Source organism: Mustela nivalis, assembly GCF_964662115.1.
Source record: "Mustela nivalis genome assembly, chromosome: 16".
In the NCBI taxonomy this organism is placed as follows: domain Eukaryota; kingdom Metazoa; phylum Chordata; class Mammalia; order Carnivora; family Mustelidae; genus Mustela; species Mustela nivalis.
Genome location: NC_139035.1, coordinates 5,909,233 through 5,923,709, shown reverse-complemented (window position 1 = coordinate 5,923,709; position 14,477 = coordinate 5,909,233). Strand labels below are relative to the sequence as shown.

Here is a 14,477-nt window from a genome sequence, read left to right as displayed (position 1 = left end):
ACCCCAACAGAAAGTATACACTGTGAGGCTTAAAATCATCACCTTCTCTCCCCTCCGGCTACTAAAAATTGCCCAGATACCTGCTCAGTGTTTAATCTGTGTAGTTAGCCACGTTGCTTAAGAAGACAGATGTGCAAGAGGAAACAGTACTCGGCGGCGCTGGTTCCTCGCCCTTTCCTAAGCCGCTAGCTGGTGTGCGCTGGTTCCCTGGTTTTAGCTCTAAGACTTGGGAGAGCCTGGTGCTTTCATGGCTACATGTACACTGACTAACTGCAGTGAGAAACTATGTAGATGTGAAAAATAAATGAAGTAACTTTCCAAAGTGAGGCACCTCACAAAGCAAACAGAAATGCCTTGGTGATGAGATTACCATTGCTCTCATTCATGAAATCACCTGCAAACCACAGACCCCTCTGCAAGACCAAACGAACGGTTGATCCAAGTGTGAAGTATTTTCCAGATATGTTCCATACTGAAATGACCCCAGCACCACATCAAAGAGACAGAGACAGACAGAGAATGCCAAACTTCATAAGCAAACCAGGATACCTGGCAAATTTTGAAGTATAATACATACTACACATGAATGGTTGGGTTTCCTACTGTTTTAAGAAATCATACTTAAATACATAGTATCATAGTATTATATAAATGTAACAGAGTTTTACAGGGTTTTTTTGGTTTGTTTGTTTTTGTTTTTTTGCATCAAGGCGGTCTCATTCTTGGCCTCAGCCAACTGAGCACCCTTATCTGAGGCTCTAAGTGAGAACATCTAAGTGACAGAATTTTACCGTCCTTGGCAGTGATGATTGTATCTGTGATTACCCACGGCACCTAGCAAATGCTGACATGCACCAAGACTATGAATAAGTGTTGTGGAGTGTTTGGGGGGAAATTGGAGGGGGACACGAACCATGAGAGACTATGGACTCTGAAAAACAAACAAGAAGGTTTTGGAGGGGAGGGGGCAGGGGGTTGGGGGAGCCTGGTGGTGGGTTTTAAGGAGGGCACGAATTGCATGGAGCACTGGGTGTGGTGCATAAACAAGGAATCTTGGGACACACATACAAAAAATAAAATTTTAAATTAGAAAAAAAGGAAAAGAAAATACAAGCCATATAATGTTGCTCTGTTGATTTAAATCCAAATAAAAGCATCTGTGATGACCATCGGACAACTGCATAAACTGGATTACAAATTAAAATATTTGGGTAAGTATTTCAAAACTGAGATACAATCTCTTAAAAAGTGATATCATATTTGATTAATGGAAAGAGGTAACCAACCTTCTTCTCATCTAGCAATACAACATCAAATGAAAATCTCACATATATTTATTCCCATCTGTGCTTTAGCAAGAGATTGAAACAGCTGAGACGGTCTCAACTCTGCAGCAAGAAGAAGCTTCATGCTCATAAAGGGAAGACAGATTTTACACAGAAAACAAAGAAAATTGTAATTTTTCTGTATAAATATTACCTTTTTTCACTTAAAATCTCTTTATCTTAAAAATGATCACTGAAGTATCATGGATATATAAGATTATTTTAGTTTTCAGTGTATAATATAATGAGTCAACATTTGTATACACTGTGAAATGATCACCACAACGAGTCTACTTAACATCTGTCACCACGCACAGTTAATTATTTTTTTTCCTTGTGATGGGAACTCTTTTTTTTTTTTTTTTTCGTTAAGATCTTATTTATTTTTGAGAGAGAGATGGACTAAAGACTCAGACTTCACGGTGAGTGCAGAGCTTGTCTCTGGGCTCGATCTCATGACCATGAGATCATGACTTGAGTTGAAACTGTGCTACCCAGGTGCCCCAATTGCGATGGCAACTCTGAAGATTTCCTTTCTTAGCATCTTTCAGATTTGTAATATTACTGACTAAAGTCACCATGCTATACATTACATTATATCCCCACGACACCTTTGTTTCGTAAACTGGAACTTTGTATCTCTTGATCCCCTTCACCCATTTTGCCCACCAACCAAACTGTCCTCTCTAGCAACCACCAGTTTGTTCTTTGTATCTATGAACTTTGCTTTGTTTTCTCATTTTTTTAGATTTTTTTCTTTTTCTATCAGACTTATTTCACTGAACAAAATACACTCAAGGTCCATCCGTGTTGTTGCAAATAAGATTTCATCCTTCTTTATGGCTGAGTAATATTCCTCTGTGTTTGCGCGCACACACATACATATACACATACATACCACATCTTTATGCACTCATCTATGGAGGGACACTTGGGTTACTTCCAGATCTTGGCTATTGTAAATAATGCTGCAATGAACAGAGGGGTGCATATAGCTTTTCAAATTAGTGTTTTCATTTTCTCCAGATAAATGCACAGAAGCAGAACTGCTAGCCTTAATGACAGTTATATTTTTAATTTTTTGGAGAAACTCCACACTGTTTTCCACAGTAGCTTCCCCAATTTACACTACCACCAACAGTGCAAGCGGATCCCTTTTTCTCCACGTCCTCGCCAACGCTTCTTGTTTCTTGTCCTCTTGACACTAGCCGTTCCAGCAGGTGTGAAGTGGCACCTCACGGCAGTTTTAACTGTGTATCCCCCACGGTCAGCGATGCTGCTTATCTTTTCACATGTCTGTTGGCCATCGTATGTCTTCTTTGAAAAAAAGTCTACTCAGATCCTCTGCCCATTTTTTAAGTGGGTTGTTTGTGTTTTTGTTATTGAGTTGTAGGAATTCTTTATATATTTTCAGTATTAACCCCTTATTAGATTTATCATTTGCAAATATCTTCTTCCATTCGGTACAGCGCCTCTTCCCATTGTTGACAGCTTCCTCGGCTGTGCAGAAGCTTTTTAGTCTGATGTGGTCCCATCTGTGTATTTTGCTTCTGTTGCCACTCCGTTTGGAGTCAGATCCAAAAATTATATCACCAAGACTGATACAAGGACCTTACTGCTTGTTTTCTTCTACCAGTTTTATGGTTTCTGGCCTTACAGTCAGCTCTTTAACCTAATTTGAGTTAACTTTGGGGTATAGGGTAAGATACTGTCCAGTTTCTTTTTTTTGTTTGTTTCTTTGCATCTGGATGTCTGGTTTTCCCAAACCCCATTTATTGAAGAGACTGCCATTTCCCCATTGTATATTCTTGCCTCCTTTGTCATAAATTGACTGTATAGGTATGTGCCTATTTCTGGGTTCTCTTTTCTGTTCAGTTGATCTATGTGTCTGTTTTTAATGCCAATACTGTACAGTTCTGATTACTACAGTTTTGTAATATAACTGGAAATCAGGGAGTGTGATGCCTCAAGCTCTACTCTTCTTTCTCAAAATTGCTTTGGCTCTTTGGGATTTTCTGTGGTTCCTCTACAAATTTTAGGATCATTTGTTCAAATTCTGTGAAAAACACCATTGGAATTTTGATAGGAATTGCATTCAATCTATAGATTGCTTTGGGTAATACAGACATTTTTAACAATATTAAATCTTCCAAATAATGAGAATGGAATAGCTTTCCATTTATTTGTATTATCTTCAATTTCTTTCATCAATGTCTTCTAGGTTTTAGTGTACACAGCTTGCACTTTCTTTTTTAAACTTATTCCTGGGTATTTTATTCTTTTTGATGCAATTGTAAATGAGATTCCTTCCTTATCTTCTCCTCTGGATAATCTGTTGTTGGTGTGTAACAATGCAATGGATTTTTCTATTTTGATTTTGTTCCTGAAACTTAATTTATTGGTTCTAATAGTTTGGGGGGGGGAGTGTTCAGGGTTTTCTATATACAAAATATTATCCTCCACAAATACTGATAGTTTTACTTCTTCCTTTAGAATTTGGATGGCTTTTTTAAAAAATGCTTTGGGGTTTTTTGTTTTTGGTTATTTTGTTTTTTAAGAGAGGGAGGAAGGGAGAAAGGTGGGAGAAGGGGAAGAGGGAGACAGAGAATCTTATGCAGACTCCCTACCGAGCACTGAGCTTGACCCTAGGCTTGATCTCGTGACCCTGAGATCATGACCTGAGATGCAACCAAGCGTCAGACAGTTAACCGACTGAGCTACCAAGTGCCCCTTAAATGTTAATTTAGAAATCTGAAGAATTTCAGACTCCTTCCAAAACGATTTGATACAAGGCTTCTCGACCACAATAAAATGTTATACATGCAAGTGCGTTTTGACCAAATATCTGGAAGAAGATCTCTGTTCCCAGGAAAGTTGATAAGCCAAGACATCTTGGGCAAGTATACCAAGGCGGGGGTGGGGGTCGGGAAGGGTAGGGAAGAACTATTTCTCTTTTAACAATAACTTGATCGATGTACCAATGCTCCTGGCTATCAAGTGAAAACAAGATGACCAAATTTGCTCCTGATGAAGGGCTGCTATTCAAAGAACCAACACACTACTCAGTAGCTAAATGTCTAATATATATAACTTTTTAAACAACTAAAGGATAAGATTGCTGGTAGAACTTTCCTTTTGCCACACTAAAAGAGAAAACGTAGTTTGACAAAGCTGTTAAAGATTTACTTTCTTAGAAAACATTGAAAAGTCTGTGTGTGTTTTTCTCATTAAAAAACCATTAGGTCATACAAACATGATTCTTAAGGATTATAAGTTACCTTTCAAGTCTTTCTTTAGTTTTCTGAGATCTTTTTGAAAATCTTCAAACTTCATCTGTGAGGCCTGAAAAAGGTCCTGGGGTTCTGGCAGTGGAAAAACGCACTGTTCTTTTCCAGCATCCTAATGAGCAAGAAACACACAGTTTTAAAACGAACCAGCATTAATGTAAATAAGAACGCAACAACAATGGCAATCGCGAAACAACAACAAATCCCACCCATTACTCAACAACAAAGAATAACAAAACTGAAATATACAGAAAAACTGTCTTACCTCATCAAAATTTCGAAGATAATAGGAAACAATATAGGACAAAAGGCTTCTGCTATTGTCCTAGGCAGAAAGACCAAAGTAAAAATACATTTTTAAAATCATGAAGTCTACAGTGTCAAGTAAAATACTTTCCAGTAAAACAATATATAAATGAGAACATTTGGAATAAAATGTGAAATTCTGTATTTCAAAGAACTCCAGCCCCTGCATCGAAGGAGTTTCATGGCACAGAAGATCCTGTTTATACCGATGTTCTAATCTGAGCCCCAAAGGGAAAGACAGATGTTCAAGGGTGGAGCCTCCACTGTGAATACTTGATCGTTTTGCCCTCCTCGATCAGATAATTCAGTCATTAATTGTCATGTTTTATTATTAAAAGGTATTAACTACATTTTAGCTGAAATGACCAAATATTGCCGGCATCACCACACCATTTCTGGACCAGCCGGTATCATTCCGACAGTAGGACTGATTGAAATGTGTTAGTTTAAAGATTAGGAAAAATCAAGTTAAGTATTATTTTGAGTAAGCAGAAGTTCTAAAAATGCAAATACATATTATAAATTGCTATGTCAACCACTGAGATTGAGGAATTAATATCCTCAGAGCTACAAATAATGCAATGTGTTTATTTCTATAGAAAAGAAAATGTTCCTATACTAATAGTTTTCAATGAATAGCTTTTCATCCCCTTTCTGGCACACTTGGGGGAATTTTTAATGATTTCTCTTTTTTTGCATCACTTGAAATTAGTACTAGATAACTAGAATGTGGGAGAACAAATAGACATTTCTTTTAAAAATATTATGACACAAACTACATCCCCTGAAATGTTCAATCTTACCACTATTTTCCCCCTATCTGTAAAAAGCAATATCCCTTTATAATTTAATCTGACATGCTATGGTAATATACCTTTTAGAGACTTCCCTCATGGTAATTTATAGTAATGATAATATAATAAATTATTATTATGCCATGCAGTAATATATTACCATAATAAAATATTTATTAGAAAGAATATTTGCTTATGAATAATGTAAGCAAATTTTTTTCCTCTTTCCTAACATAAATCAACGAAATGGTTAACAGTACTTGAATTAGTTAACAAAACATTTATTAAATGCCTGCTGATAGGCATGCCGAGTAAAAATTCTGAGTGATCTAGCTCTGTCCATGCAGGTCTACAAATAGTACTAAGATGTAGACACAGTTGTATTTGTTTTATAGAGAAAGAACCAAATCAGGAAGACTTTGCCTAGCTCTTATGAGAATGCAAGTGAAATTATAAAATAAAAATCTTGCTTCCTGATTTTATCATGCCTTTTTATCTAAATTATTCCTTAGTAATTTAAATTTTAAAATTTAACTTACTGGGGGACTTAATAAGATGTATCAACCAATAAAAAAACAAATTAATCCCTTATTCCTATGTAATTAGAATTATCAGAATATGTTTCTGATCCATTTTTATAAATTAAATATTATGTTGATGTTATTTCTGTTCCAGGGTTATTAGCAAATGTTACCTGTTTCAATCCAACAATCAGTTGTTCAGAACTATTCAAGTGCTTAGAACAGAGCTTTTGCTTTTGAACCACTGTGATTTATCACGCTAACATAATGGAGGTTCCTGTGAAACTTGTTCCATATGAATATAATAGCAACTTTACAAATAGAACCAGAAAAATCACAAAAACTATATGCTGCTGGTGTTCCAAGACAGGATGATAGCTTTATTCAATTTTGGAAAAGCAGTGTGGGAGAGTTCACAGAATTCAGGGAAGGAACGGTGAGCGAATGAGTGCAAGTGTGAAGGAACGATCAAATGCACTGTTGGCCAACACACACAAACAAAAGAAGTGTCTCTTTCTTATGTGGGAAATTACGGTTGACCCTTGAACATGGGTTTGAACTACATAGCTCCACTTACACACAGATATTTTTCAACAAATAACGGACAGTACTGGAAATGTATTTTCTCTTATGACTTTCTTAACATTTTCTGTTCTCTAGATTATTGTAAGAATACCATATATGTGACACATAACATGGGAAATAAGTATCAATTGACTAATGTTATTGGTGAGGCTTCTTATCAACAGTAGGCTATTAGTAGTTAAGTTTTAGGAGAGTCAAAAGTTACACATGGCTCTTCAACTGAGCAGGAGGTCAGTGCCCCTGCACTATTCCAGGGTCAACTATATTCATTATCTAGGAAGAACAATTCTAGTATTTCCATTTCTATGAATCAGTCATTTACTCAGATTTATTAGTTTAAAAATTGACCATAATTGCCTTTATTACTTGGTTCTGGGTGGATATTCTTTTATCAGAGAAACAGAATTCTATTACTTTCTAAGTTTATGATCTGAGATATTAACCCCAACCATCATGGTTGTTTCCCTAATATTATATTTTTACTGACACTCTCATAATCTCTTCGATGTTAATTTTAAACAAATACAAGTATAGTAGTAGGATCAAAAATGAATTAGTCCTGCAAAAAGACTTGCACATCCCCACATATACCAGTGTGAAGGGGAGGACGACATGTAGAAAAGCTTCTTTGACATTTTACTTACACTCTACTTTCACCCATCTTTGCTTCGCTTTTAAAACACAAGCCTGCTGGCCTCCACTACTTAACAAAGAAGAGAAGAGGAAGACTGTCTGATTTATGAAAAATAATTAATCCTCAGACTCCCAAAGAATAAATATAAGCAGACATGGTAATAATAGGGTGAAAAATAATTATTTCTATTTTAAAAGTCCTCTACTCGATTATTCATTAGACACAGGATCAGAATTTTTCTTCAGGGAACATTATTCACAAAACCATAAACATGATGGCCATATACTTTTTCCTAGCCCAGAACATAAAGACTTTGGAACATAAAGAAACATTTATTACAATAGGCTTAAAGTCAAACTTATTATTAAATAAAACATCTAATCATCAATTTGCCTGCATTCATTCATACAAAATACTTACACTGCTTTTGACATCTTTCAGCTTTGGAAGAATGTCTAACCCGAAGCCATCTGCCTGTCCTCGAGTCTTATTCCCACCGTTCATGTAGTTGCCAAAAGCAAGAACCAACCCCAGGATCTGCATAACCCCGGGGCCATTTTTTAATGTCTGTAAAACAGAATAAAGAACATTTCTCACTCAAAGTCTTCTTTGGATTATCTTAGGTCAGTGGCAGATACTCATATTATACTAATCATCTTGGGTCACATTCAAACTGTATCGTTGCTTATTATTAGGATATTTTAAGAGCAGTGTTTCCAAAGCTAACTTTAAGAAGCTGTACCACCTACAAGCATTCAGGTACGCATTTGTAAACTAAGAGATCCCATTCTAGGCTGTTTCTGGGATACAAGTGCGTGGAAAACAACTACGGCTACAATCGACCACAAAACCCTGTCATTGCCAACTCCTTAACTAGGCTCACCTCTGGAGCAAGAGAAATTTTTGGCATCCGTTGTGGGAAACCAAAACACAGTTGGAAAGATTAATTTCCAAATTTAGACTTATCCCTGAAAAGTCCATATTCACCTTCTTCCAAAACACAAAGCTTAGCTGGAGTTTGCATGTCTTCTTTCCCCTGAAAACATCTTTGATGCCATCTTGCTAACTTTCCAAACGACTGACCACCACCAGAACGAATGGTACTACTGATATTTGACAAATTGTTCTAAATGGTAATATCGGTAACTTCTGCCAGGCATTTACTCTTAGTTTTCAGAAGAATATTTATCTCCTGTTGAGTCCTACAGCTGTTCCTAGATTATCTGGGGAGAATCATTAACAATTTGTTAAAGGCCCCTTCCAAAACTGAGGGAAAGTAAATAAAATGCCTTCAAATCACATCCAATCCGAAGTCTGATGCAGGAGAGGACTATAGGAAGTGACGAGTTTGTTTTGGCAAGAGCAGAAGGGACAGAAGGGACAGATGCCACAGAGGCAGGAGCATGACAAGTGTCCTCCTGTAACAGGGCCCCTGGGTGGTAGGAGCCTCTCCTTCTCTTCGATCCTGAAACCAGTCGTGGTATGTTCTCTCCCGTGGAACCGCTCTCCTGCAAGTGTACGCGTACTTAGAGTACATGAAAGAAAACGTTTTCGAAAATATGAACCTGACTGGACACAACGAAATGTCAGAACTCAATCGTCAGCATTCTGTGGCCCAGAACCCACCTCGCACAATTTCTGCAGCAACTCCAGTTTGCGACGAATTGAGCAAATGCTTTCTGAAAACGTGGACTGGAACAGAATACAAAAGACTCGCTCTGAGAAGTTGGGGATTAAGGACAGTTCATAAAGGAACCTAAGGAAATAAAGCCAAGTGAAGAGGAAAAATATAATTCATATAAAAAGATGCTTATCCTCCTATCATTCAGAACAATTACGCCGGGAGAACACCACGATTCTGAATGGACAGAGGCTGCCTGGGGTCTGGCCGCCTTCTACAAGGTCCTGAGTGTGCTTACTGTTCGGGCTTGTCCAGAGACTTGGCGTTCTCCTTGTCTTTGGAGGACCGGCCGTGCTTCTCAATTTTTTCCAGTTCATCTGACTGTGCTCTCTGGAAAAAAAAAAAAGAATAATGCCAAGCGGTTATCCAAAATCTGGGGAAATAAATCCCGTAGATTATGATAATCTTAATACAGCAAAACTCTCTATATTTTCATATTTCTTAGCATCTGTTTGCCGTAAAGCTTGACTTCATTCATGAAGGCATTTTAAAGTGTAAATATGTTTAATGCAAACCAGATCACCTTGAAACCTTCCAAATAATGTTATTGGCGATTAGTGATCTGCAGAACATTTATTTATTCAAGCATGCTTTAAAACAATACGGTTTTCCTCTCTGGCTTTTTGGCTGTTGGTAATATGCTTTAGAATACAAGAATTTCATTTTAAAAATGGTATGCCTTACTTAGAAATCAATCAAGTTAAATTTGGAAGTAATGTGATCCTAATGTTATAAGATTTTTAAAGCAAAAAAAGTACTTATTTAACTAATACAATCATTGTTTATGACTTTTCTTTTTTTTTTAGGGGAAAAATACAATTGAATTATTTAGTCCTAGGACAAAAATAAAAGGTTTTGATTCTTCTGCTGAATTTTCTTTTTGACACAAAAATGGCTTCAGGCTTCTTTTCTTCCAAAGTATCTTCTTTTCCCCTTCATCCGAAACTTCTTTCTTTGTAGGAGAGTTTCTTCTGCATTTTCAATATATGGGAGAAGATTTTATAGACATTGAGAAACACAAATCTATTCTTTATGAAAATTTGGATGCTTTTTATGTGTAGTCTTGTCTTTATTTTATAACTCAGGAAGATGTTTCAAAATAGCCAAACACAGTATTTCTACGCATTAAGAAGTGGGAGTAGACTAAGTAGACAAAGAAGTGGGAGGAAGCAGGCTCCCTGCAGAGCAGAGAGCCCGATGTGGGGCTCGATCCCAGGACCCTGGGACCATGACCTGAGCCAAAGGCAGAGGCTTTAACCCACTGAGCCACCCAGGCGCCCCAATAAATAAAATCTTTAAAAAAAAAAAAAAAAGGAATTAGAAGTACTACTACAGCAGAGAATTAGTCTGCTATCTTCAAGCCCAACCACATTCAATACTCAAACCTCAACAGGGGGCACAAATCCACCTTGCTACAATCTGATGTAGTCATTATGATTGTTGGTTTAGTTTTTGTTTTTTGAACTTGACATAGACTCAACCTACATGACTAGAAGCTGACTCCATGGGCTCCGTAAATTTCCCCGGGTTTAAATAAACACACACAAAATCTCAAGAAACAATGACAAGAGAAATGAAGATGGCTAAGGTAAATCATAATAATAATTGAATACACAAGAGAAAGATAAAACTCCCCAATGTCTTGAGGACAAAGGGACTTTCTGGCAATACTAGAGTTATTCTCCAAATTATTCAGTACGCATAAATCATTAATTGCACAGTTCTTTATACTTGTGCTCTATTAAACCATTTCTGCTGACTTTAGAAAGAAAGCTGCCCTGGGTTGACAGGGCTGCTTTACGGACGAAAAAGAGAACTAAATGCCGTTCGATGCCTTAGGGACCTGGGCCCCTGGGCTCTCTAAACAATAGAAATTAATCAGAGGCCAAACAGGAGTTGAAGGCAAGGCTTTCCTTGGGCTTCTGCAGACGCACAAAGGAGACAGCACAAAAGGAAAAGCTTCCTCGGGCTGAGTCCAGGAGGAGAGGGGGTCAGGGAGATTTTTAAATTAACCCAGCTGGAAAAAAGGTGCCATCTGAGCATACAGGGGCGGGACTTCTGAGCACCTGAAGGTCATGCTTCTTCGTATCCTGCATCTCTAACACACACGTTAAATCTCCACCCTGGGCATGATTTTTAGTATTATAATGAAGGGAAAAGTTGTGAAAGTTCCATGCAGGGGTCCATCTGGGCACAGACTGGTTTGGTCTGGTCTTTACCAGTCTATGGCAAGCATCCCCTGTCCATAGTCCTGCAAGATGTGGTCATCAAGAGGCACAGACTTTGAGCTCCCTGCCCCAGCCTGCCCCAGCTCGTGGAGGCAGCCAAGGAGCACTGGAGGGGACTGGATTCCAGTCCCTCGTTTGTCTCATATCCCTGATCCACAAGCCCCCTTCTTCCAAATACTTGCAAATGTAATTTTATGGCATTAAAAATAAAATCAATTTTGGAGGCACCTGGGTGGCTCAGTAGGTTAAGCATCCGACTCTTGATTTCTGCTCAGGTCACAATCTCAGGGTCACGGGATCAAGCCCTGCGATGGGCTCCCCACTCAGCAGGGGGTCTGCTTGAGATTCTGTCTTTCCCTCTCCTTCCACACTTCCCCCTGCTTGTGCTCTCTAATAAAGGAATCCTAATAAAATAAAATCAATTTTTAAAAAATCACTATCCACCTTACCAAAAGTCTTTAAATACAATGAATCTACCAAGCGTATGGATAGTACATACACCACATACTACCAGTATGGTGGTAGACATAAAATTTCCAGAAACTCTTACTTCAGAGTTTGACTTTTATTGTTGGCAACAAACGTCAACTGTTTTCCTTGAAGGGACCACTTACTCTGTTCTTTTTCAAGAAAACGTCTACTGAATGCCAGTGTATTAATAACCCCAGTTTGCCAGTCAGATTTTCAAAGAGAAATGATATCCAATGAAAAAGGGCTACCTTGGGGCGCCTGGGTGGCTCAGTGGGTTAAGGCCTCTGCCTTCAGTTCAAGTCATGATCTCAGGGTCCTGGGATGGAGCCTCACATCAGGCTCTCTGCTCAGCAGGGAGCCTGCTTCCCCCTCTCTGTCTCTGCTTGCCTCTCTGCCTACTTGTGATCCCTCTGTCAAATAAATAAATATCTTTGAAATTAAAAAAAAAGGGGGGCTACCTTAATTCGTGCTTTTTATACTGTGCCAGGCAGCAGAAACACCTTATGAAAGAAATATACTCAAGAGTTGAGGTTTAATAAATGTAATAATTTTCACTGTTCATGAGGTGTCTGGGTGGCTCAGTCGTTAAGCATGTGCCTTCAGTTGAAGTCATGATCCCAGGCTCCTAGGATCAAGCCCTGCTTTGGGCTCCCTGCAGGAGGGGAAGCCTGCTTTCCCTCGCCCACTCCCCCTGTTTGTGTTCCTGCTCTGGTTGTCTCTGTCAAATAAATAAAATCTTAAAAAATAATAATAATAATTTTCACTGTTCATTAAAGACACTCTTAAATAAATGTGGCTTTTTTCCCCCTGCACCTGAAGAATCAGAATGACCAGTACGTGTGGCGCCACTGCCTTGACGGAGGGGGCAGTGCCAGAATGTCTGTCCTTCACTCCTACTGAACCATCAATGCAAACATTTACACTGTCAAGAAAGCCAGTAATAGCTAGTAATAGCTTAGTGCTGTTATGAAATTCCTTTTTAACTTGTAGACCTCCTTGCAAAGAAGTACAGAACCCCTGGGCACCCATGGACCAACTCTGGGAACTGAGATTTGGTAAAAACTTCCTACCCAACTGATGATTAAATTATCTTCAACATTCACCATATTCAAACACCTCCAGTGACAAAAATTCACTGTCATCTTAAACTGATCACTACATTGTTAAAAACACCATCCCCAAACAAAAGAAGACAAACAAACAAACCAACGAGCTTCTTTATATGAAACAAAAATATTTCCTCTACTTTCAGACATTGGCCCTTGGTCTACTCTCTGGGGTCAATGGCAAGTTCCTTTCAAATATTTGGGAAAGGTAAAATTTTCCTCTTTTGTTTTCTGTGCTAAGCACTTTGGTTCTTTCATTTTATATGGGATCAATGTGAGCCTATCACAATCACAGGTCGTGCGTGAGTAGGCTCATGATGGCTTAGAAATGAGGCCCCCATAACAGTGTCACGTCCCTCCCCCACTGTCGTCTGCAGCTCAACTCATCACTCTAGAAAAGGCTGGGCTGTTAGTGTCAGCTGAAATGGAGGACAACATTTAGAAGAGCCCCAAACCCTCTCAAGTTATCAGTTGTCTAAAACCTTTGAATTATTTTTCATGTTTACAGGCTCTATTCTCTTTCTCCTATTCCGTATTTATGAAATTGATTGCTTTGGACTCAAGCCTAACAACACATTTGGGGCTTTTTCTATATACAGTCAACGATTCTAAGATTTTATAGCTTGAGATCCTAATTCTGTCATTCTATGGAGCAAAAAATACTTTGAGTTAGGGTAACATGACAGAGCTTCAGAAAGAAGAGGAGATAAGACCCGTGTTTTGAGGAATACGCTGGTTCTAGACAGATGGAGCGCTAATCTCATTGACTGGCCTCTAAATCCGCTCTGCTTCTTATAACCCCCATCGCTGTTGAAGACACAGGCATCCACCTGATAACTTGGACTGTCACACCCGATCTTCTACCTGGAATACGCATCATTCACTTTGGGCTGCTGCTCTTGGCTTGGCTTATGAATGACTTCCTCTGGAAAGCCTGCCTCAACTGCCTGGCTCTCCATTATAATCATTCTTTTTCCAAAATGATAACACAGAAACTTATATTTGCTTTGTCTTACGCTGTGCTTACCACAGCATCTTATTGTTGATAAAAATATATGCTTGCGCCTTCTATGGATTGGAATGTCTTGAGAATGGCCATGTCTTGGGTATCTCTATGGTCCTAGTAACCAGTATGGCTTATTGTATATAGTGAATAGTAAATAACATTTTTTTAAACACTGAAAAACTGTATCAGTAATTGAATATGACCAAAGAAGGCCTCCGAGTCATGAAGAGACAGGACAAAGAGAAGGAAGAATGACTGAACAATATAAGAAGTATTGACGACATAATGATATGCAGATGATTTCAAATGTTTATCATCATGCCAAGAGTATATTGATGGTACCTATGAGGTCGTTTGAACTCCAAAACAGATACTATGCATGCATGAGACACAATTACTCATTTTAAATGCTAGCACAAAATAGGTAAATAAAAATAATAAGAAAGCTATGCCTGGCAAAAGTACATATGAATTCACTCATCATCAACATCACTGACTTGTGTCCCTATCACTCAGCTCACGTACAGATACTA

General features: G+C 38.3%; 1 protein-coding gene across 2 annotated transcripts in view; it reads right to left on the bottom strand.

Annotated features, from left to right (window-relative positions):
- FMN2 (formin 2) overlaps nt 1-14,477 on the bottom strand; it is a 371,232-nt gene that overhangs the window by 127,692 nt on the left and 229,063 nt on the right. The window contains exons 9-13 of one of the 2 annotated variants that reach the window (XM_082702641.1): nt 9,372-9,463; nt 9,079-9,208; nt 7,873-8,019; nt 4,878-4,937; nt 4,604-4,724 (exon numbers count right to left, since the gene is read on the bottom strand). In XM_082702641.1, the coding sequence (XP_082558767.1) occupies nt 4,604-4,724; nt 4,878-4,937; nt 7,873-8,019; nt 9,079-9,208; nt 9,372-9,463 (550 nt within the window). Of the gene's footprint in view, nt 1-4,603; nt 4,725-4,877; nt 4,938-7,871; nt 8,020-9,078; nt 9,209-9,371; nt 9,464-14,477 lie in introns of those variants that run through there. The other variant, XM_082702642.1, reaches the window with a different exon arrangement.